Here is a 24295-nt window from a genome sequence, read left to right on the forward strand (position 1 = left end):
TTGTATACTAAAACCAACTACAGTTAGGTCCAAAATTATTTGGACAGTGACACAATTTTCATAAGTTTAGTTCTGTACACCACTGCAGTAATAATAATAATAATAATAATAAATTTTATTTATTTTGCACTTTATATTTTAGCAATCCCAAAGTGCTACAGAGTAAAAATAGAATAGAATAGAAATAAAACAATCAAGATGTGATTGAAGTGTTGACATTCAGCTTTTATTTAAGGGGTTTACCAAAAATATCATATGAGCCGTTTAGGAATGACAGACATTTTTATACACAGTCCCCCTATTTTCAGGGGCTCAAACGTATTTGGACAAACTAATCCCTGGGATGTACCTTGAATCTGTATGAGCTGAGAAGCCTTAACAGATACCATGAGGTTGTAAAACCAATGTTGCTGTTTGTCTGCATGCTTGCCTTCTACTCTTGCATCTGTTTTTGTAGGGGGGAAGTATGTAAGCTGCAGCCTTAATTGATGAAACAGAAAGACAGGGGGTTGCTTGCATTGTTAACTTTAACTGTTGAGTACAGTTTTTTGGGAGTATTTGTTGGTTATGCTTGTGTTATTTCCTGTACTCAATATGTGCATGCTGTGTGCTGTACACAGTGAATTTAAAGATGGATTGTTGAAATTAGCTGGTGGTATGTGACTATTTTATTCTGTAGTTGTCATGATGTACATCCATACAGAAAAATATAATGATTGAGCTCCCAAATAATAGTGTATTGGTTTAGTATAATCATAACGTGTTTTTTGCTTAATATGTGTTTGCTCAAATATCTTAAGAAATAAAATATACAGAAAACTATAATTTTGCTAAATTCATTTTGTTTTGCAGACTTTATTGCAAGAAGCATGTTTCTAGGTGTCCCACAGGTTAGTACTTCAATTTTCTGTAATTTAGCAGTACAAAGAGCATGTCTGTGGATTAATTGCAGTACATTCTTATTGGCGAGGTAAAATACTGCTGCTGTGTGGCAGCAATCAAGCAGATGGGCTGTAACTAGAGACCGTGGAAAAGGAGTGTACAGTAAACTAGCATTTTTACAAACCATATCACAATACAGCTCCACATCAAAGTATCACTAACAGCACAAAATCCTTTTGCCCACTTATACAGTGTCCCAAAATTGTATGGATGTTCCAAGCCAATTACCCACAATCAGTATAGAAAGTGAAAGAGGGAATGCTGTTAGTACAATAAATGGAAGTGCAGGTTTCACAAGACACACACACATATAGTGCCTATTCTCTGTCAAGCAAAAGCTTCACCACAAACTATACTACAAAAGTGGAAGACTAGCCAAAGCGCACTGAATCTCAGTTAAAATATTAAATCTGTCTCTTGAATGGCAGTGTGCCTAAATTGGAGTGAAATATCATAACTTTATCTTAACTTCACCTAAATAACCTCTTTTTTTGCTTCAGGGAGCGGAAATAAAATTGATTGTGACACCAAGGAATTTAAAGCAGTCAGGAGTCCTGTAGTAAGATTTATTCCTAATTTCAATAATATTTCAAGCTTGTGTTTTTTTTTTTTTTATTTATTTAAATGTTAGTGTTATGTGAGCCTCTTACGTGTATACTGTCAGTTTTTGGCTTATAAATGACAAATTGAATTTGATTTTTTTGCCTTTTAAGATTTTTTTTAGATTGAACTGTAAAATGTGATAGACTGAAATGTTTAAAATCACAGATAATGTCATTTTATACTAAGTGCACATTTACAGCTGTCATTTAGTATTTTCCATGGATAACATTTTGGCCACATAAAATGTGCAATTACTTGTTGATGGTTCAGTTTTTCTAGATGGATTTTCATAGTTTTATTAAGTGAGAAGTCAAGCAAAATGATACCTTTTGTTGGCTAACTGAACAGAATACCATATGCAAGCTTTCAAGGCAACTGTGGCCCCTTCTTCAGGAAGGTTGTAATGGCTAACACGGTACTACTATAGACATAGTTTTATTACTACTTATATTTAAGAATATGTTCATTTCTATTTAATCTTAAAATCAAACTACTTGAAATTGGATATGTTGCCAAAACGGCCCAAATTATTCTAAGTAAATATAATTTGAAATTTTATAGTATAATATACTGTACATCTGTATTGAATGGGAACATATACAAATAATTCAAAAATACCACTTATTAAAAATCTTATTCAGTTTTTTAAAATGATTCTGTTTTGAAGGTGTGCGGTCTTTATTTGCATCTTAATAATAAAAGTTAAATGGTATGGTGTCATTCCTACCCTTGGTAGTTTAACCGTATATACCAGAGGTGGGCAATGTCGGTCCTGGAGATCCGCAGTGGCTGCAGGTTTTTGTTCCAACCCAGCTCCTTAATCAGAAGTCAATTATTGCTGATGAAGAACTTGTTGCTTAAGTGACATTTTGATGCTTCATTGTATTGGTCTCACTTGCTAAGGTTCCCCACCCTTAATTGCTTATTTCAATCTTAAACAGCTGTATTCACTGTTTTAATGGCTCCTTATTAGCAATAAGATGTAAATGACAAAGCAGCCAGCAGTTCTCCATCTAGCTTGTTTCCATTTACATCTGTGTGTGTTCATCATGCACTGTTTGGGTTAATAAAACACTTAAAAGAAAATGTGACAGACTGAAAATTATCCATTTTAGACTGCAAATCATTTGAATCATGTCCTTATAAAGGAAAAAAAAATCTACGATATAAGAACCTTACATTGCAGACTAACAAACCATAAAGTTAAAAAATGGTCTGAAGTTGGCCAGGTCTGGTTTCTAATTAAGCAGTTCGGTTGAAATGAAAACCAGTAGCCACTGCAGCTCTCTAGGACCGATTATTGCCCACCCCTGGTATATACAGTATAGCATGAAGAGTTAAGGAAATTGATTATGAAAAGAAGTAGTCATAGGTGTGCTAGAATGCATTACTTTTGTTTTTGAAAGAAATGTAATCATTCTTTAAGCCTTTTAAAAATATAATTTAATAAAGCAGCCATCTACCACCCTACCATGGTTTTGTCAATGTAACAGTTCAGCAGATAAAAAGACTTATGGAAAGTAATATCCATCTGTGTACAAATATAATACAAAAATATTCAGATTTTTGAAATAACTGCAAAGCACATCACAGATGTAAAATAAACTGAGATATCATGAGAAGTGTTTCTTCCTTTTAAAGTTTTTCACTAATGAGAAATCTTTTCACAACTGTTCTTTAGAATATTTTATGTATTTTCTAAAAATTACATACTGTATTATTTTGAGTAAGACCTTAAAACTGAAATGGGCAATGTTTCTTGTTTCAGATTTATTCCTGATTAATTAGTATTTGCTCAGGTGTCTGACCTACTTCTGTTATCCTAAGACTGAGCTGATACAATTGTATGTGGTTCAAAACCCCTTAACAGTATTCTATACCAGTATAATCCTGAACAGTATTTGAGTTTAAGTAGAATTGCATTTGATTTTAATTCTGCCGACACAAGTGAGACAAGCGAGTTATATAGTATTTAATGTTCTAAACCTAGGTAATGTCTGGTTTAGTAATTTATGTATCATTTGCTGATTTTAAAATTTTGTCTTTTGTATTTTTTTCTATGAAAGAAGAGTGAATCGAGTTCATTGAAAAGGTACTTTTACATTTTCAGGCTTTGTTCAGTTTTCCTGTGAGATTGAATTGGGATGGCTTTGGGATTTTCATGCATTATGAAAATTTGAGGGGGTACAGGTGCCACTACTAAAATATTCTATATTAAATGTTTTCAATCAGATATTTTACAGCACGTATCATGTTAATTAGTGCTTAGCATAAATATACTGTACATAGAGATATTTGTTCAAATTTGCCTACAGACAATTCTAGAAAAACTGTTTACTAACATACTCTGTATTAATTACTTCCTTTATAATAAAATAAAAGCTAAAAATAATTGACAAGTGTCAGTTGTTCTTCATGTCAGTGTTAACAACAAATTCAAATTTTCTTTAAATTGTTCCCTCAATTGGCAAGACAAGCTGTATACAATGCCTGAATTGTAACGATATCTTCTTTCTTAGAAATTCATATAAAATCCCATTACTGGAGAGTTTTTTTAAGGTTTCATTAATGCAATTGCTGTAAAAGCATAAGAAATGTGGAAAACAAGAGGAGACAATTCACTCCATCATGCTTGTATCTTTATCTAATAGCTAAACTGTCCCAAACTCTCATCCGGATACTTCTTAAAAGTTGTCAAGGTATCTGCTTCATGGCTCTGTAGTTTGTTCCAGGTTATCACAACTCTTTGCGATTAGATGTGCTTTCTGGCTTCTGTCCTAAATGCACTTCCCTTTAATTTTCACTGATGTCTTTTAGTATGTGATTCACGGTTATTTGGAAAGAATTCTGCTGGGTCAACTTTATCAATGCAGTGCAGAATTTTGAAAACCCGGATTAGATCCCCAGGCAGTCTCCTTTGCTAAGAACCAAACAGGTTATGTAGAATAACACAGTACATATCTTTTCCTTGTCATAATCATTTTTCTTATGATATTAATTCTCATTGTAAAACTGGCAAATCAAGGCAGATGCTAATGGCTGGGTGAACGAAAGCCAAAGGACCTTGGCTGTCTTTTTAAGAAGACACTCATTACTGTTTGTAGAAGTCTGCAACCAGACTAACACCCAGCATCCAAAAGATGAGTTAAGAGAGCTTGAAAACTTAACAAATTGACAATTGGGTATATTGAGAAAGGAATTAATGAAGAATTCAACTTGTTGAGTCTATCAGTATTGGGAGAAACCCTGTTTCTTTAAGGAAGTTATTGTTTATGGTTTAATTGTAAGAAGTAAATGAACATCATCAGTTCTTTATTTAAACATATTTTTAATGGCTTATTAACGCTTATAATTTTGAAAGGAGGAAATGAATGCAAAGATGTGCTTTGCAAATGTATTTGCTTTTTGATATTTATAAAATGTAGAAAGTAGCTTCTACTATAATATAATTTCTTGTCTTTTTAAAGGAATCGGACTGTGAAGTCTAGGAAGAGGAAGAGGAACAAGTCTCTTGAGGACTCTGGTAAGGTGTTTTTTATGCTCCCTTCCAGGGATTGTGACTTTGGTATTTTAGGAAGGTTTTTGTAAGTTAATGATATGTAGAGATACATTATATTATCAGGACACCTATTCTCCTGAATTTTACTTATGGCTAGGGTTTCTAAAACTGTGGCCCATATGGAGCAAATTGGCTAATTAGAACTTTTCTGAACGTGACACATGCCATCTTCTCTAAGTTCACTCAAACTCCACAGGGGTCAATATTCATGATGTGGTTCTCTGTAATTATTATTTGTAAAGCAATTCATCATTTTAAAGCAATTTCACTTTTTTCACCAAATTCAGAAAACTGCAGGATTAAAGGAACAAATGGAACATTTACAATTGCTGGTTTAAACTTGGCAGAGTTAACACATTTTTTACAGATGTGAAATGAACTGCAGTATTTCTTAATAGCAAGGAAAGTGAGGTGTTACCTTAATTAAAAGGTGACTTACAAACCATCAAAGTAGAGGTCTACCACTTTTGTACAGAATTCACATTAGTTACAGCTGCAGAAGGAATTCAAGCATTTAACTGTCATCTAACCGTTTGTGAAAGGAAATTATTTTAGTTTGTTTATACACATTTTTTATTTCATTTATTTTTACTTATCTATCGGTCTGTCTGTCCAGTTTTATCCATAGTTATACACATATTACAGAACAAAGGATTTCCTTTAGCCTCTTTTAAAACATTATGTGATTTGAATTATGTTAGAACTTGTGTACTTTAAGTTTCTAACTTTCCACAGTCTGTAGAATGCTTTTAGTTTAATCACTAACTTTCAGTTCAGGGACCTGAGGATTACAACTTTGCTGTATGCAGATGATGATGGTGCCCTTTTGGTCTTATCAGGCAGCAACAGGTGATTAATAATATTGACAACCAAAGCTGCTTCTCTTGGGAGGGTTTGCTGTACCATATTGGAGAATCATTTGAATGGGCACTCTGGTGTAGTTGCAGCCCAGTTCTAACATTCATAAAAATAGCCTGGTTAGCCTGGTGAAGAGAAATGTGCACTAACCTGATAAAGAAGACTCTAAAGATTCTAAAGATGCTTACCTTCATATAGTTTTTCGGCTCTGAAATAACACATCACGTGACCACACAACAGCTTCATCAGTAATTCAGCATGCCGGTAAGCTAAGACTGTGGTCATAGATTAAATTTAAAATAATCCATTTTGATTTGAGGAGCAGTTGTCCTATCATTAACATTTTTTTTCTTCTGCTTTTCCTGGTGAGGTTAATGATAGCAACATGCAGAGCTTGGCTGATCAGGTCTCCCTATCCCCAGTAACGTCCTCCAGCCTTATATGGGGAATACCCATATGCTGCTTAGACAGTGAAGAAATGTAACATCTCCAGTGTACCTAGGTTTGCCTATTGGTTTGTGCTGTGGCTTCTACACCTCTCAAGTGAGCTGCATGTGATGTATCCTAATAACATGCCAAAAGCACCTGAATTGGTTCCTCTTAAACTGGTGAATGAGTGGTTCTAATCTCCGATCCCCTAGTATTGCTGAACTCTTTCCCCTATCACAGACAGTGAGCTCAGCAACACTGTATAGGTGCACTATTTTGGCAGGTTGTACTCATGATGTTATTCTTTCAGTCACTACCTAGAGCTTGTGAGAATAGGATTGAAGTCTGAGCAGTAAATCTACAGTCTTGTCTGTAGACATAGCTGTTGATTTATGACTGCAGTCTGGTACAGTGTTTGTAAAACTGTTGCTGCTGTATTGGTTCATTGGTCAGTCTCACAATCACTTCTGCTATCACTGGTAAATAAGACCCTGATGTACTTGAACTCATCCAGCTTGGTAATATTTTTCCCAAATCTTGCTAAGAACAGCTTGGACAACAGTTTGCCATCCCTTCCATCATCAATTTTTTTTTTGCCAGAAACAAGTATAAGGCTGTCCAAAGTCTCCATGGCTTTAATAAACCTCACAACATACAGGATTTCACCTTGGGGCTCGGTCAGATCTGGAGACTCCTATGCTAACATTGCACATGAGGTCTCCTTCTTAAGTTTGACATCATCTCATTGGTTACTGTCAAGGCGGAAACCAAAACCATTTTTTTGCTGCAGCCTTTTGCCCTTGCTTGCACTACAGAAGTTTTACGCTGGGTTCATTTTGACTGTACATCCCTAACCTCTTTAGAGATGTAGGAGAAGCTCTTCCTGAGGTGAGATTTGAACTCCTTATGAATAGAGACATTCACTTGTCACTCCCAATACCTCTCAAAACCCCAACCCCCACCCCCCACATTTATGGGACTTTAACGTCTATTCAGTGTTGCTCTATCCATTTGATTTCACCACTAAGTGGTGGTGAGGTGACTATTTGGCAACTCTGATTACTTAAGTGTCCAGAACATAATGACCACCGTTCAGATGACACTACCAAGTACAATTAAGTACAAGTACAAGCAACATAGTATTTGAACAAGGTGCTCATTTTGGACAATCCTTGGCTAGCAGAAAAATAAGTAACAATTTCGTACTCCGATTTAAGTGAAGCTGACTGTTCTTCCCAGTTATGTCTTTCAAGGTATCTGAGTTATTCTACACACGAGTGAAGTCTCCCTGTTGAAGTACAAGTTCAATATAATGAATTTTTGACTGTTGAACATAGTTTCGTTACCATACAGAGAATTGAGAGTTTTTAAAGTGCTTTAAGGCAAATAGTCAAAATTTTTCTTGCCTCAATTTGAGGTTGCCTTCTTGTTCACCAGACCAAACTCCCATTGTACAACTCTTCTGAATATCCCCATTCACGCTCTGAGCGTCTCACATTGGGCAACTCTAGAATACTAAAATTCACCCTTGATTGAGAAGTTTGTGTGTGTATAAATGTATATACAGTATGTATATATGTACTGTATGTATGTATGTATATACTTTATATTAGACCACTTCTAGAAATGTGATCTTTTGGGGGCCAGGGGCTTGTGTGTCTTATCTCGGAGCTGTGATGTCAAGATATCTGCTCCTATTAAGGTTGCTTGTTTTGATTTGGTCAAAAGGGAGGAGAAAAACAATCAAATCATAATTAGGCTGACATGGTTGTTCTAATTAAAATTGTACAGAATGTCATTCGTAGTGGGGATACCAGGATCTACTTTAACAATTCACACTTTACCTAAATAATGTTGGGACATCTTTGCTTACATCATAAAAGGGGGTTCACTTCTGAAAGTGTCGATCAGCACTGCTTCCTCGACATCATTAAGCCACCTTCCCTTCTGTGCTTAAATATGCATTGAATAATCTGGGCTTTAAGAAGTAGTTTCACAACTTTGAGTCTGTGTGAACAGAGGTACTTAAAAGATCAGCATAATGTGATTTTTTGCAAAAGAAAGCATTTATTTTTGGATATTTTTAATTTAACAATTATTTTTTATAGCCATTTTCTTGAGGAAGGAGCATGATATTATGTATTCTGTATGGGTCTAATATATTGATGGATTTGATTCCTGAAGAGCTGGTAAAGATATTTCAAAAGGGAAGAAAAGCTTAGGAAGGTCAGGTGGGGTATGGAAATGTGTAAACTAATGCATACAGTCTTGATTTTATAGAGAGTACCATCTAAAAAATTTATGGATGAACAATTACAGAATTTTGCAGAGATAGAATGGAAATTCAGATTTTTGCAAAAGAATGAAAGATCCATTGATATCTCCCAAAATGTCTTCTCAAAGAGCAGTGAACAACAACATGGAGGTTTTCAATGTCTGCTCCATTGATTTGCTTTTATTATTCTTCTTTGTTTAGATTCATAGCTTTATAATGTGCTTTGATAACTTGGTGATAAACTGCTCCAAATAAACAAGTATGAGTTCTGACATGTCTTCTATTTTTTTTTTCTTGTAGACAGCGAATTTCATCCGTCCTCGTGCGACAGTGAGACTACTGATGACAGTATAGATTATGATATGCCAAAGGTACGTATACAGTAATTGATTCTTAATCATGTTATCAGAATGCAGTCCGGGAATTTAACAGGTTCAACCTATGGTTGTGATGCTCCTTATTCTTGTCATAGAAAAGATAACATGTTACATGATATGCTCTTGTAATTTTTTTTCAGAAGATTCAACTCTGATTAATGCTCTGCAGTTTAGTTTGTGTGTGTGTGTGTGTGTATATGAATATATATTATTATACACTGTATATATACCGTATATTGTGACGGGTGGCCAGGGCCCATGCCTGGCCGGGACACCCCTGCAGCATATGTTCCAGGGGAGCAAGCATGGGTAACCCAATATCTCCCCCTGGATGCTAGATGGCAGCCTCCCTGGGTTGCAGCGGTGCCTCAGACTCCCGCAGGGCTTCATGCAAGTTGGAGTTTGGTGCTGCCCTGTTGGGTTCTGCATGCTCTGCCAGGGGGTGCTGCAGCAGGAGCTGCTGGCCCCTTTTGGGCACTAGTTTCGCCACACCCGGAAGTGCAGCCGGGTGTCAGCAATCAAGCACCTGGAGCACTTCTGGGTGCTTAATAAAATGAGCTAGCAACCACCACTCATTGGCTAGAGTCGGGAAGAGGAGGACAAAGCTTGGAGGAATGGTGGTGGAAGAGAAAGGAGAAGAAAAGAAATTGTGTGGTGGTGCTTGTACACTTGGGATTGTGTTGTGCCTGTGGGGATTATGGGGAAGATGTGCCCCACAGGTGAAGAAAAATAAAAGTTTATTTATTTTATACGTGCCTCCAGTGTGAATCTGTGTTGGGTCAGGCGCCTATATAGCGCCTTTTGTTACTATATATATATAATTGTTTTCCACTGTAGAAATACAGTAAATATGAATGTACTGTATGTATTAATTTGTTTGTCTCTATCTAATAATATAGCTGTATTTGATGTATTTTATTATTGGGGGTAATGTTGATTTCTTCTTTAGTTTTTGTGTTTAATCATAAGTACACAAACATTCACTCATGCTCATTTGGATTCTTTGCTGTTCCATTTGCTTATAGTGTGGACTGTGAGCTAACGCCACATTTTTAAAATTTGGTCAGTGTACTTAAGTTCTCTATGTACAGGTTTTTACTTTATCTTACAATTTGCTCTTAATATTTGAATTTTTGTTTGCAACCAAGTGGTTTGGCACTTCTTTCTACAGCTTTTTTTCTGTTTGGAAGGGAGTTTGCTCTTTTTCATCTGAACATGAGTAAAATATTCAATGAAATGTACTTTGTGTCATGTGTTTGTCAACCAGGACTCATGTCAGCTGTTTTGTGGACATTCAGCTGAGATAAGAAAAGTCAAGGACTGGGAGATGTCAGAGAGGGTAGTGAAATTATTTCATGTTTATTTAAATTTGTCATTGCCTTTGTGAGTTTGCAAATTCTAACCATGTCTGTCTGGTTTTACCTGTAGCTACTTCATGAAACATGCATGGTAGGTAGATACAGTAGACAGATCAGTATTTCTGAACCTTTGGCTGGGTGGATTGCTAGTGTAGGGTGCAGTAGTGTGTTGCTAGTGGGTCGTGGTGTGTTGCCTAAGTGATTGACATAGCTGCGCTATTTATCCCCATGTCTATTGAGATCATCTCGCCAAGGGGGACACCCCCACATACATGCTCACCTGGCTCACCAATAGGAATTAATAGGAATTGCACTGCCTTGCATTTTACTAAGGTTGAGAGTTGTTTCACATACATTGATAACACCCCCCCCCCCCCAGCCAGCCCGCCCTGTTGGTGTTTATTTTCACTAAGGAAGACCCCATCCACAGGGACATTGCTGGATCACAACACCTTTAAAGTGGAGAAATGCAGAGTTAGACAGCCCTTTATTTGTTCCTGGAAAAAATGCAGGTTTTTTTTTTTTTTTGTTCGCAGAAGCTCCAAAGACATTACTACTACAAAAACATCACCACCTCAAGCACACACACAAATTATAAAAGAGGAGAAGAAACTTCTGAATTGGTTAGTGATAAGGAAGCAGTGATGGTGAAGCATTAGAATGCATGCTTTTTATAGGTTTCTTGGCATTTCTACTGCATAATTCATTGGCCGAAAGTACTTAATGGTAATGTGTCTGATGGAGGATGTGCGTCATTGTTCCTAATGACCATCAGCTTTGTCTTCATTCTCTTCTGCCCTCCTCCCTCCAGCAGATCAAGAATATGCCCTGTAATTGAGCCTACATTCTTTATTAACTTGTTGATTTACTGGCAGTAGGTCAATTGGCACTTCCATATTGGGCCTTTGTGAATTTGAGTATGGGGCAAGTGTGTTTGTCTCCTGTCATGATCTGGTTTACTATCCATCACCATTTCCTGTTTTTAGCTCACAGTATTAGTTTTAGGTTGATCAGTTATTTGTGCTTAGTACTTGGAAACCAGAGAGTCTGTCACAAAGTGTACAGGTCATTGCAGTGAAGTCTCTGTAGGTTAGGTGTGGGACACTAGTACACATACTTTAACTGCCAGTACGAAGTACCACAAACTGATCTTTTAGTCTTGGCAACCCCGCGCTGGTTCTGTGAGTCACAACCCAGGTTGCTGGCGGTGGGTTGTTGGTTGCTTTCTTTTGTTTGCGAGTGGGTCATGGTAGGTCACCTAAGCAATCAGGAGTGCTGAGTGATATGTTTCCCTGTGAGCTTGTTTCACCATGGGCAAACCCTGATCATGCTCATTTTACCAAAGTGGCAGTTTGCAGTTGTTGCTAGTGGGTTGTCCGTGAATTAAAAACACAAAACTGAGTTGAGAGTCCATTAAGATTGAAAACGCTGGTGTAAGGAAGGCGGTGCAGACTGAGTGCACAATGATTAGCTGTATGATGCAGCGCCAATTAAAAAAAAATTAAAAAGCTCTCCAAGAGTTTGAAAACATACGGGACCTTGTGAAATAACAAAAGATCTACTACTATAGCTGTTTTTGGCAATTTCCTGAACTTAATTACCCTGCTGTTTTCCTTTAGCCCTTGTACACAAATCACCTCAACTTGGTTAGCCATAAATCGGCACATGACTATATTTTAGGGTGAATTTAGATTTTTGGTCCTGACAGTCCTTGATAAGGCTTTTTAGAAAGTGATAAGCAGTAGAAGCTCGTTGTGACTTAATTTATTCAGCAAATGGGATAGAAAGTTAATAGTTTACCATTTAGTTGGTAGCTGTCACTTTGCTCGCCAACCCCTTCTCCCCCAACCAGTCTTTGCTTCGCGCCGTTGTGAAGAGGGGGATGAACGCACCCCAAGGAGACGCGTCCACTCCTCCTAAACTTTAACTCCTCTTTGGTCGATCAGCTGTGGGCTTGGTGCTGCTGATGTTCCGTGTGATTTGCAGTTCGCTCGCTCATCCCTTCCCTTCCCCCTGCCAGCGCTATGCGCCATTGTGAAGAGCTAGGCTGAATGCACCCCAAGGAGACGCAGCCTCTCCTCCAAAACCACTGCTATTGTGCCGTGTGATCTGCACGTCGTTCGCTTGCCCCTTCTCCCTCCCCCGCCAGCACCATGCGCCATTGTGAAGAGTGTGGCTGCATGAAACACTATGCCGAGTAATAGTTTCTGTTTCCATTTGTTTGTGCTATGTGATGCTTTCACTCATTTTGTTGAGACTTTCTAATTTTCTTACTTCCATTATCTCTAGCCTGCTGTGCATTTTTATCTCGGGACTTTCTTACAAAGGTTGCCAGTATGACATAATGTGCCTGTCTCGCGGGAAGTGAAAGTTGTCTGTCTCATCTTAAGTGTCTCTTTGTGTCTCTTCAGAAGATTACATCTCGTCGCAAGTTTTTTTTATATAATAGAGAGACATGGATACACAGCAATGAATGGTTGTAAACAGGAAGGTCTTTTCTAAGAGTACTTACAGAAAGATATGGATAGTAGAAACAAAAAATGTGTGGTCAATGACATAGCTGTCTAGTAAGTGAAACTCAAAGGGAGAGAAACAGACTTATTGATAAATGCATGGAAACTGCTTTCATGAAGAAGTCAGTTGAGAATCATGACACTCTTATAAAGCACAAATCCACCAAAGAAAGTAAAACAGCGGGTTATGTTGGTCAATAAACTTTAACTTTGTGTCAGGAGAAAGCAGTTGTACAGTCACCTCAGTTGGCACATTTCTTGAATGTTTAGGAGGGGGTGTGAATTACCTGCCTTTAATAAGGTGCAGTGATCTGAGTTTTAAAATGACCAGTGCTGCCAAAACAAACCACGTACTTTTAAAACAGATGCACACTGCCACAACATGAATGACACTCTTTATCAAACTTTCTGTATAGATGGCTCAAGTTAAAAGAGGTAGTGCCTTTTATTGGCATATCTACATGTTTCTACAGTCCTTTTCCTACGTGCTGTAGGTACAGCATGAATTTCTTAGTCGTCATTAAATAATAATTTTTTGTTTTGAGTACTGAAATCAGGATTTCCTGTGGCTCATGGTTGTCAGTTCTCATAATGGCAGTCCTTGTGATGGAGTATGACACTGTTTATATAGCTGCCAATTCTTTCAGGGCCTACATTGACTCCTACTTTATCGTAGTAACACTGAACAACAGAGAGCACACACAGCACCTGCAACAAACATATTGTTTCACGTTTACCATTTGTCCAATGATGCCGTTGAATACCAGTGTATAACGTGATGCTGCAGGAAGGTTTTCTCCGTGCATTGGATTTTGTTTATTTATAAAACTTGCAATGTGCTCTCTGCACACACAACACACATTTATATATCTAATTTGTTTTTTTTAGGTGACTTTTCGACTGTAGAAGGTTAATCATAAACAGAAGCTCGCTGTCTCTCTGACCAGGTTAACAGGAGCACATCTGACCTTTGCAGTTCAAAATCACTGCCTCTGCTTTGAGCGTGGCCTTCATGAGGCATTAGATTGATTTAGAAATGTCATACTCAGTGAGGTGACTAATTGTTCCCTCTCAGTTTTAAGCAAAATTCACACATGGTTCGTTCCAGACATCTGACTTTAGCAAGACTGCATTTTAACAGTTTTAGTTAAATTTAAAGCAAATGGTTCATATAAAAAAATAAAGGAAACAAACTGATAGTATATGCAAAAAAGGAAATGCTTCATGCTTATAATGTTCTTGTTTAATGCTTAAGTACCTTTTGAAACATTTCTTTAAGCTTGTATATACAATCATATACACTATGACATGCATCTGAAAACTCTACATCACAAAGCCTTTCTTCCTGCATGCATTCTAATCTACCAGTTCGTGTTTCTAAGTATCTCAGATCATTGTGTCGTCATACCATGCTTTTTGCAGAGCATTAAGAATATTCCATTAACAGGTTAGCTTAAAGGGGATAAAACAGAATATTCCATTATCATCGTAGAAACTTACATTCTGTTCAAATTAAGTGCTTGTGTGAATTTACCATTAACATGAACTTACTAGGATTGACTGTAGGAAACAACATCAATAATTTACAATTAGAAGCTAATTTAAACAACTAACTAAGGAGCATTTCTGTAAATTACATAAATCACTATCTGGCTAATGTGTTTGAATGGATAAGTGAATGCTGTTAATGCCTGATGATTATGTACATACAAGTGTGTATGTGTTGTGCAACTTCCTTGATGAATTCAGTTCCTTGATAAGAGAAGGGCACTGTATAAAATAATGGGCATTATATAATGATTAAAGATCGATTTACAAAACAAACATGCTGCAGTCAGGCCATATATAAAATTGCCATGGTGATCATGTTGTCATTCCACTTGCACAAATCAGTCTTTTGGGATCCTGAAAGACTGTCTCATTAGTAAAGGGTTTAGGAAATACTGTAGTAAATGACTGCAATGCTATATACACTTATTGAATAAACAACTGGGCTTTTTGTAAGGATTTATTTTTTATTATATGAATGGGCTCAGTTAAAGCTGCAGTTTAGTAGTACCTGAAAAATATTCTGAATATTATTGTGAAGTGTATAGTTTTAAATTGCAATCTAATTTTCTCTTTTTTTTTCCCCTCAAGAATCATACAACATCAAGTCCAACGCACTGGTAAATATAATTTTGTTCTTTATATGCTTTAATTAAAACATATGCATTATTACTTTGGTCAGAGACAGTGTAGTTTCAGTTTATTGTCACATATACGTAGTGCAGTGAAATTCTCATTTGCAAGTCCAATCAATAAGCAGCACATTGCCACTCTGCTGTGCCATGATCAGTGAATGTCTTCTATGTGACTAAAGCATACCTTCACTTTTCTAGTTACTGTCAGTGAGATATTGTAGATGCAGTGTATTTTAGTCACTATTTTATCTCTAAATGTTATTTACATGAATATTGTGTCTGTTTGTTTTAAGTCATGTTCCAGAAATAGGCAATGAACAGTCTCCGAGTGAAAACCATCAGTATGGTAAGATACATGTACATTACAACTTATAAGAGTGGAAACCAGTTGCAGGCAGCAAGGCATATTACTAATTAGTCAGTTAGGTTGCAGTTTTAGTCTCTAAACATCATTCACTGAGGGAATTGCATCAACTCTGTTTTTGCTTTGCTGATGTGACTTTACTTCTCTGTTAACATGTAATTCAGTGTTTCCCAGACTCAGTCCTGAGGGCACACTGTGGCTGCAGGTTTTTGTTCTAACCAGATTCCTAATCAGTGATAACACCTGATAACACTGAGCTCATTTAATTAGCTGGTATTAATTTTTTTTTTATTCTACATTCAGAAAAGCACAGCAGCATGATTTTTACATTAATAAGACATTTAGAAATATTTCTGCTTTTGCTATAGATTTAAATGCTTAACTCTCTTTTGTTGATTTCATAATATTTTGCCCTTTCTCTGTGCAGTTTTTCCCCCTTCATTGTTTCTTATTAATGACAATTAAAAATGAGCAGAGCAGACATGCTGGCAAACAACACTGAATAATCAAAGGCTGCAAGTACTTTAGCATCAGACCCACTAATTAGTAAATAATGGATTAATTAAACAATTAGAACACCTAGAAAAGTAGAATGAAAATCAAGATGAAAATATTTTTGAAAAGAAAAAATACATTATTCCCATATGACTGCTTGGTACATTTTAATATACAGGTGCTGGTCATAAAATTAGAATATCATGACAAAGTTGATTTATTTCAGTAATTCCATTCAAAAAGTGAAACTTGTATATTAGATTCATTCATTACACACAGACTGATGTATTTCAAATGTTTATTTCTTTTAATGTTGATGATTATAACTGACAACTAATGAAAGTCCCAAATTCAGCGTCTCGGAAAATTAGAATATCAATTAAGACCAATGCAAAAAAAGGATTTTTAGAAATGTTGGCCAACTGAAAGGTATGAACATGAAAAGCATGAGCATGTACAGCACTCAATATTTAGTTGGGGCTCCTTTGGCCTGGATTACTGCAGCAATGTGGCGTGGCATGGAGTCGATCAGTCTGTGGCACTGCTCAGGTGTTATGAGAGCCCATGTTGCTCTGATAGTGGCCTTCAGCTCTTCTGAATTGTTGGGTCTGGCGTGTTGCATCTTCCTCTTCACAATACCCCATAGATTTTCTATGGGGTTAAGGTCAGGCGAGTTTGCTGGCCAATCAAGAACAGGGATACCATGGTCCTTAAACCAGGTACTGGTAGCTTTGGCACTGTGTGCAGGTGCCAGGTCCTGTTGGAAAATTAAATCTGCATCTCCATAAAGTTTGTCAGCAGCAGGAAGCATGAAGTGCTCTAAAACTTCCTGGTAGACGGCTGCGTTGACCTTGGACCTCAGAAAACACAATAGACCAGCACCAGCAGATGACATGGCACCCCAAACCATCACTGACTGTGGAAACTTTACACTGGACCTCACGCAACGTGGATTCTGTGCCTCTCCTCTCTTCCTGCAGACTCTGGGACCTTGATTTTCAAAGGAAATGCAAAATTTACTTTCATCAGAAAGCAGCAGTCCAGTCCTTTTTGTCTTTAGCCCAGGTGAGACGCTTCTGACGCTGTCTCTTGTTCAAGAGTGGCTTGACACAAGGAATGTGACAGCTGAAACCCATGTCTTGCATACGTCTGTGCGTGGTGGTTCTTGAAGCACTGACCCCAGCTGCAGTCCACTCTTTGTGAATCTCCCCCACATTTTTGATTGGGTTTTGTTTCACAATCCTCTCCAGGGTGCGGTTATCCCTATTGCTTATACACTTTTTTTCTACCACATCTTGTCCTTGCCTTCGCCTCTCTATTAATGTGCTTGGACACAGAGCTCTGTGAACAGCCAGCCTCTTTAGCAATGACCTTTTGTGTCTTGCCCTCCTTGTGCAAGGTGTCAATGGTCGTCTTTTGGACAACTGTCAAGTCAGCAGTCTTCCCCATGATTGTGTAGCCTACAGAACTCGACTGAGAGACCATTTAAAGGCTTTTGCAGGTGTTTTGAGTTAATTAGCTGATTAGAGTGTGGCACCAGGTGTCTTCAATATTGAACCTTTTCACAATATTCTAATTTTCCGAGATACTGAATTTGGGACTTTCATTAGTTGTCAGTTATAATCATCAACATTAAAAGAAATAAACATTTGAAATACATCAGTCTGTGTGTAATGAATGAATGTAATATACAAGTTTCACTTTTTGAATGGAATTACTGAAATAAATCAACTTTGTCATGATATTCTAATTTTATGACCAGCACCTGTATATAGATTTTGTTTTTTTATACCAAACTTAGTTTTTAATTTCTATATTGTTCCCAAACACAGAACTTGGGAAATAACACATAACTTAATTAGCCCAGGAGTCCAATTAAAAACAGAAGCTGGTTGGAACAAAATCCTGCAGCCACAGTGTGCCCCCAGGACCGAGGTTGGGAAACACTGGTGTAATTGATGTACATACAATTTGCTGATGGGCTTAAAATAAAACCCAAACATTGTCATTGTGTATTGAACAATTCCTTCTGAAATAGTTTTATATTTAAGATAAAGTCATTGATATGTAGAAAAATAGATTATTCTTTATTGCACGTAAACCAATGTGGATGGCATGGTGGCATAGTGTTAGCAGGGAGACCAGGGTTCATATCCTGGGTCCTCCCAGTGTGGAGTTTGAATGTTCTACCCATGTCTGTGTGGGTTTCATGCGGGTGTTTCTCTTTCCTCCCACAGTCTAAATATACGAAGGTTAGGTGGATCAGTGTTACTAAATTGGTCCGTGTGTGTGTGTGTGTACGCATGTGTGTGTTTGCCTGCCATGGACTGGCACCCTGTCCAAGGTTTTTTCTGCCTTTTGCCCTATGGTAGCTGGTTGGGATAGGCTCCAGCAACCCAAGCGACTATGTTCAGGACTATGCTGGTTAGAAAATGACTGACATCTTCCTTTTCATCTTTTATGTGCAGTTGATGTTTTATAGGTTTCAGCATGATTTTGTACGGGCAGATGCCTTTCCTGACTCCAACCCTTCCTATTTTTCGGACTTGGGACCGGCTCCAAAACGGTGGCTGCACTGCACATAAAGCAATGTGTTATTCTTAAAATAAACGTTATGCAGATGCTACTTTAGTGCTATTGCGTTTTTGCACAAATTGAAATGGGATGCAGATTAACAACCAGTGTACTCTTCCTTTATTCCGTATAACGTGTACAATAATTGAACATTCCACAAACAAACAAAAAGAACCACTCCCAGCTTCCTGGCTGTTGGTATTGATCCTTCCCTTTCTGATCTGATTTGATGAGCTGATTTCATCTCATATGATACAGTCTCCTGCTGTTTGCTCTCTTGTATCCTGTCCTTTGACCTTTTAACCTTTACAAAAAAACTTCGCTTAAACTGAACTTTTCCATATATACAGTATAAGCACAGATAAGTAAAAGAGATAAATCTATCATCACCAGTAAACCCCCGATTCTCTAAAGAATCGCAAATCTAAGAATGGCAATTACTTTCTGTTCCCTCCAATCTTTGTAGAGATGTAAAATAATGGAGGGTGGTGGGAGCGTCCTGGGAAAGTTGTCATTTAATTAAATAAATATATTTGTAGTAAAGCTGTTTCTTTTTGGAGCCATGACTCCTTTGGTTCTGGTGTTTCAGAAGCACTTGTAGGCGCCTTCGTTGATTGTTTTTATCCATGCAGTCTCGTTTTTGTTTTTCTATGGGTGTGTTGTTAGCTAGAAGTCGTTTGCTGTTAGGAATCATAATTGAACTTACTTTTAACACTGAATTACCTTAATGTGATTCAAATAAGCCACACTGACAGCTGCCACACTGAGTGCTGGCACAGTGGATTAGAGCACAGTGACTGGTGGCACTGTGTAGTGGAGTAGCTGCTGGTAGTGTGGAGTGCAGAACACTGACCACTGGCACTGTCAGTAGTCACCACTACCTGAACTTTAAATACATAGACATATATAGATAGACGGTGCATTCACTGTGTTTCCCAGTAGACACAGTACATCAGCGCGTCAGCCTTATTGTGAGTGGCAAAAGTGCCATTTAAACTAATACAGGTAGACGTGGAAACCGGGTTTTCTGATGAAAAAACAATAATGTTTAAAACAGTATAGTTTACATACAACAGATTTTGGCGAATCGTTTAAATGCAATTATTTATATCCATTTATACACTAATAATGGCAATTATTAAATAATAATAATTATTATTATTATTAACTATTCCTCCCATATAAGTAACATTTCAGAGACTGCCTTCTTCTATCTTTCGAAACATTTCCAGACTTTGTCCTGTTCGTATGCAACACAGTACTGAAGTATTGTTTAATTCCCGAGTCATGTCACGTATAGATTACTGTAATGCTATTCTATCTGGCATCCCACAAAAACTTATCCATCGCTTAGAACTTCTTCAAAATTCTGCTGCCAGGATAATATCCTGCTGTTGTAAATCCACTGAACATATTACACCTATTCTCTCTCAACTTCACTGGCTCCCTGTTAACTACAGAATACAATACTAAATACCGTTCTTAAAATTTTAAGCTCTCCACATCCTCACTGATCTCCTCCAGACTTACACTCCTCTCGCTCACTCAGATCTTGTAATTTGAGAGTATTCAGTCTGGCAATATGGTGCAGCCTTAGTTTGTGGAAGACAGACACAACTAAAGACATGAGCATAAAATGATGGCTGTCAATTTCAAACTGTGTTTCCTCAATGTGCTCCTTGAGAAAAAACATCATCAAGTTTGAGAAATGTTAACAGCTAACAACAATCTACATAGTGACTAAATATGTTTAGCCAAAATGTTGTTTGGAGGCTCACTTGAGCACATAAATGCATAGCTTTGCTAGTTTAGCCTGGCTTAGCTAAAGTAAAGATTATAAAACGGGATTTTCTAACGGCCAAATATAACCAAAACAATTTTTCAGTCTTACCTATGAAATGTAATCCCCCGGGATCTGGTTTGGAGCGTACAGCGGTTTGTACAATCCCAAGCAGCACATTATTCATTACTTCACTCTACAGCAGTGCCACTCACAACATTAACGTTAACGTACGATTCTGCTAGTCATGAGGCGTCTAGTTATTCTATGTCTATGTTTAAATATGTCACCATGGCAACTTGTTGGCGTGCACTCTTTACCTCAAGTTTAGTTTCCAGGTTGTGTTGTGTTGTTTGGGCGCCACTTACTGACTTTGGGAAGCCACTGGGTTTGACTCTTGGGCGCTGTGCGAGTGCGCTTTTGGCACGGGTTGCGTCTGGCATCAGTGCATATATACAACCTTAGTAAACATTACTAAACGAAGGTTTTATATGTGGTGGTGTGCGCGTTCGGGCGGCGGTTGTATTGTGACCTGAAGTTTAGTTTACAGGTTGGGTTGTGTTGTTTGGGCGCTACCTACTGAGTCTGGGAAGCCGCTGGGTTTGACTCTGGGGTGCTGAGTCGCAGTGCATGTGCGCTTCAGTGCGTCTGGTGTCCTGCGTCCGTGCATATATACAACCTTCGTTTAGTAATATAGATATTTAACATAATAAAAATATTTCAATATATACATTATAGTTGTTTTTTCCATACATATCAAGTGACATCTTTGTATTGGACAAAATGGTATTGGGACGATGAATGCTAAATCCACTCTAAACATAACAGGAATCCAGTGTAAAGATTTAAGAACAGGCGGATGTACTTCCTAGTTCTACTAATGGTTCTTGCTGTAGCATTTTGAGTGAACTGATGCCTGGGAATAATGAGTGACAGTAGTTCAGTCTACTAGATGTTAATGTATGAATTAACTCCTCTTTATTCCCCATTCTTAGAAGACATAATAATTTTCCTTTATTTTTATTGGGAGAAAGGCTTTTTTTTTAGGTACTGTTGCAGTTTACTTTGGTAAAAGATACCGTAATGTCAACGATAACCACTAAATAACCACTAATTGCATGCTGATTCTGCAAAGCCAATGTTTAGGCCTAGTGAGTTTGAAAGTGGCAGGACCTTGTTAATAACATTTCCACTCTTTTTACATTAAAAGACAAATAGTTATCGTTCATACAAACTTGATCATACCTGCTTGATACAATTAATTAAAAACAGAAGAGGCTGAATAGTATTTTTCTTAAGGAAAAATATAGCAGAATATCATCTGCATATGTATAAAAGCTCATATTATGCTTTCTACCTATCATTTCTGGGGCTGAATATAAATTAAAAATGGCAACTGCCTAAATAATGAGCCCTGAGTGACACTATATATAACTTTAGAACTTAATGGTGGAATATTTTCATTGCGTTTATTTATTCAAGTATATGGTGAATTTGATTTGCTAAGTATGAACTAACTAAATCTCGCAAGACCACATGAACCAACTATACATAGGACAGTACTAGAGAATCCACTAGGGCTGGGTATTGGCACTAATGTCCCGATTCGATTCAATATCAGTTTTATCTTAACTGAGTTAGTGTGCATTGATATATTTAAAATCTTGGCTTTTTTTTTTTAGAAATTGCTTAACCATGCATATAGAACATTAATAATTGACAAATTTCAGTAACATTTTATTTCAAGTGTGTCAAACATAATGACTTCATAACATATGCATAAGCATGGAATGGCATTTAAAAAGAAATACTTGATTAGTAATGAACAGTTAATATCAGTATTTGGAAGATGTGGAACAAAATATTGTTGCTCTTTAAAAAAAAAAAAAAAAAATTATAGAACTGCACTCATTCATCCATCCATTTTCCAACCCGCTGAATCCGAACACAGGGTCACGGGGGCACAAGGCAGGAAGCAATCCCGGGCAGGGTGCCAACCCGCCGCAGGACACACACAAACACACCCACACACCAAGCACACATTAGGGCCAATTTAGAATCGCCAATCCACCTAACCTGCATGTCTTTGGACTGTGGGAGGAAACCGGAGCTCCCAGAGGAAACCCAATCACACACGGGGAGAACATGCAGACTTCACGCAGGGAGGACCCGGGAAGCGAACCCGGGTCTTCTAACTGCGAGGCAGCAGCGCTACCACTCCACACATATTATGAGGAGCTCCTTGTTTTAATACAGTGCAATAGCATCTAATTTATAAAACATCTATATCATCTTGCGAATGATAGTATTCTAGAGTTGCCCAATGTGAGAGGCTCAGAGTATGAATGGGGATATTCAGAAGAGCTGTACAATGGGAGTTTGGTCTGTTGAACAAAGTGCACTGATTTTTTTTCTCACTTTCCTGTAAACCATTCACAGGAAGTTCCACCTGGCCCTATTGATGTCACTTCCAGGTCCGAACCTATAGACAAAGACCTTGCTGGCTCCGGCCTCCTTGATGTCATGTCCGGGCTCGAGCCTATGCCTGAAGACCCTTCCAGTCCCAGCCCCTTTTGATGTCCCTTCCTATCCTGACCTTTAAAAGCCTTCACCTTTCCCCTATTCCCTCAGTTCTGTTTTGGACTCCAATTTGTGCACATCAGTGCTGTCATTTATTTCCAACTTTGCAGCCAGGAAATTAATATACAGGTGGCTGCCCCAAACTTTGCTATGGCTCTGTGTGGAGTTTGTGACAATAAATATATATGAGAGAGAGATAATAAAGTCTTAGCCTTGAGGTGGTATGCTGCAAAATCATTATATAAAGAACAAAGAAAGAGAACTCTACAATGTCCATGTGGAGTTGGTTATGGAAGGCTTTAAATAAAAGTTCATTTTTTGTCTAAATACATTAATCTACAGTAGTTTGTCAGCTGAAGGGTTGCGCTTGGTGTCACAATACATTTTCCCCTAAGCCCACGGTTTTCACAATTAAACATGCAGTAAAACTGTATAGCTTACAATGTTCTAGCTTTTGCCAATGGGCTTTTATTAATGGCAGACTGACTTTCAAATTAGTAAATTACTTTTGTGATTAACGTGCACACAGACATTTTTGTACTATTTTACTTTAATGCATGCATCATGTTATTTATGTCTGGTAACTAATCATATATTGTAATGATGTAAAATGTGTTGTCATTTTTATAGAAAATGGTAAAGATTATTCTGGAGAAGATAGTGATGACACTCACGTGAGTTCTGTTGTAAGTATTTTAATATTCTTTTCTGTTTCCTTTCTTTTTTTTTACCATTGTGATATTTTTCTTTGGCTGTACACCAGAAGTGGACAAATTCATTTCTGAAGAGCTGTAGTGACTATAGGTTTTTGATTCCAGTCCATATGAAGATGAAAAGTAAAATCTGAGAATAGATAAAAGGGTCGCAATTTCTTTTCTAAAGCTTGGTCAAAATGATTGACTGCTTATATTGTTCCCAATGATGAGTATATGACCCTATGCCAGGGGTCTCCAGTTGTGCTCCTGGAGTGCTTCTGTGACTGCAGGTTTTCATTCTAACCCATTTTTTTAATTAGTGACCTATTTTTGCTGCTGATTGACATCTTTTGCCTTAATTTTAATTGACTTGCTATGTAATACTCTGATCCCTTAATTGTTTGCAGCCAAACAGAAATGATGCACAAAACGAACAAAACCATGACCAGGTAACCCGTGCCCATCATACAATATCATACAATATCTGAAAGGTGAAAGTCTCAGTAACTTTGATCTGATCTGGCCCACAAAACACCATGATGGTATTCTTGGAAAAAAGAAAATCAACAGTTTTTGGCAGAATGAGAGCACCAACAAGCCCAGGAATTGAATAGCAGGTTTAATTCACTTAAAGAATTAACTTCTAAATAAGTACAGTATCTGTTTGGATTGAAATTGGTTGAAGTTTGAGGCCCCGAATTAGCTGGACA

The 24295-nt window shown here is 37.5% G+C and overlaps 1 protein-coding gene across 1 annotated transcript in view; it reads left to right on the plus strand.

The window, feature by feature from the left end:
- The window catches only part of LOC114650228 (PHD finger protein 6-like), a 67899-nt gene that overhangs the window by 19939 nt on the left and 23665 nt on the right, over positions 1-24295 (plus strand). The window contains exons 4-11 of the mRNA XM_051926356.1: positions 853-890; positions 1443-1501; positions 3612-3637; positions 5013-5068; positions 8967-9037; positions 15054-15082; positions 15391-15443; positions 23521-23576. Coding sequence (XP_051782316.1) covers positions 853-890; positions 1443-1501; positions 3612-3637; positions 5013-5068; positions 8967-9037; positions 15054-15082; positions 15391-15443; positions 23521-23576 — 388 coding nt within the window. The remainder of the gene's footprint in view (positions 1-852; positions 891-1442; positions 1502-3611; positions 3638-5012; positions 5069-8966; positions 9038-15053; positions 15083-15390; positions 15444-23520; positions 23577-24295) is intronic.

Source organism: Erpetoichthys calabaricus, chromosome 4 (genome assembly GCF_900747795.2).
Source record: "Erpetoichthys calabaricus chromosome 4, fErpCal1.3, whole genome shotgun sequence".
In the NCBI taxonomy this organism is placed as follows: Eukaryota; Metazoa; Chordata; class Cladistia; order Polypteriformes; family Polypteridae; genus Erpetoichthys; species Erpetoichthys calabaricus.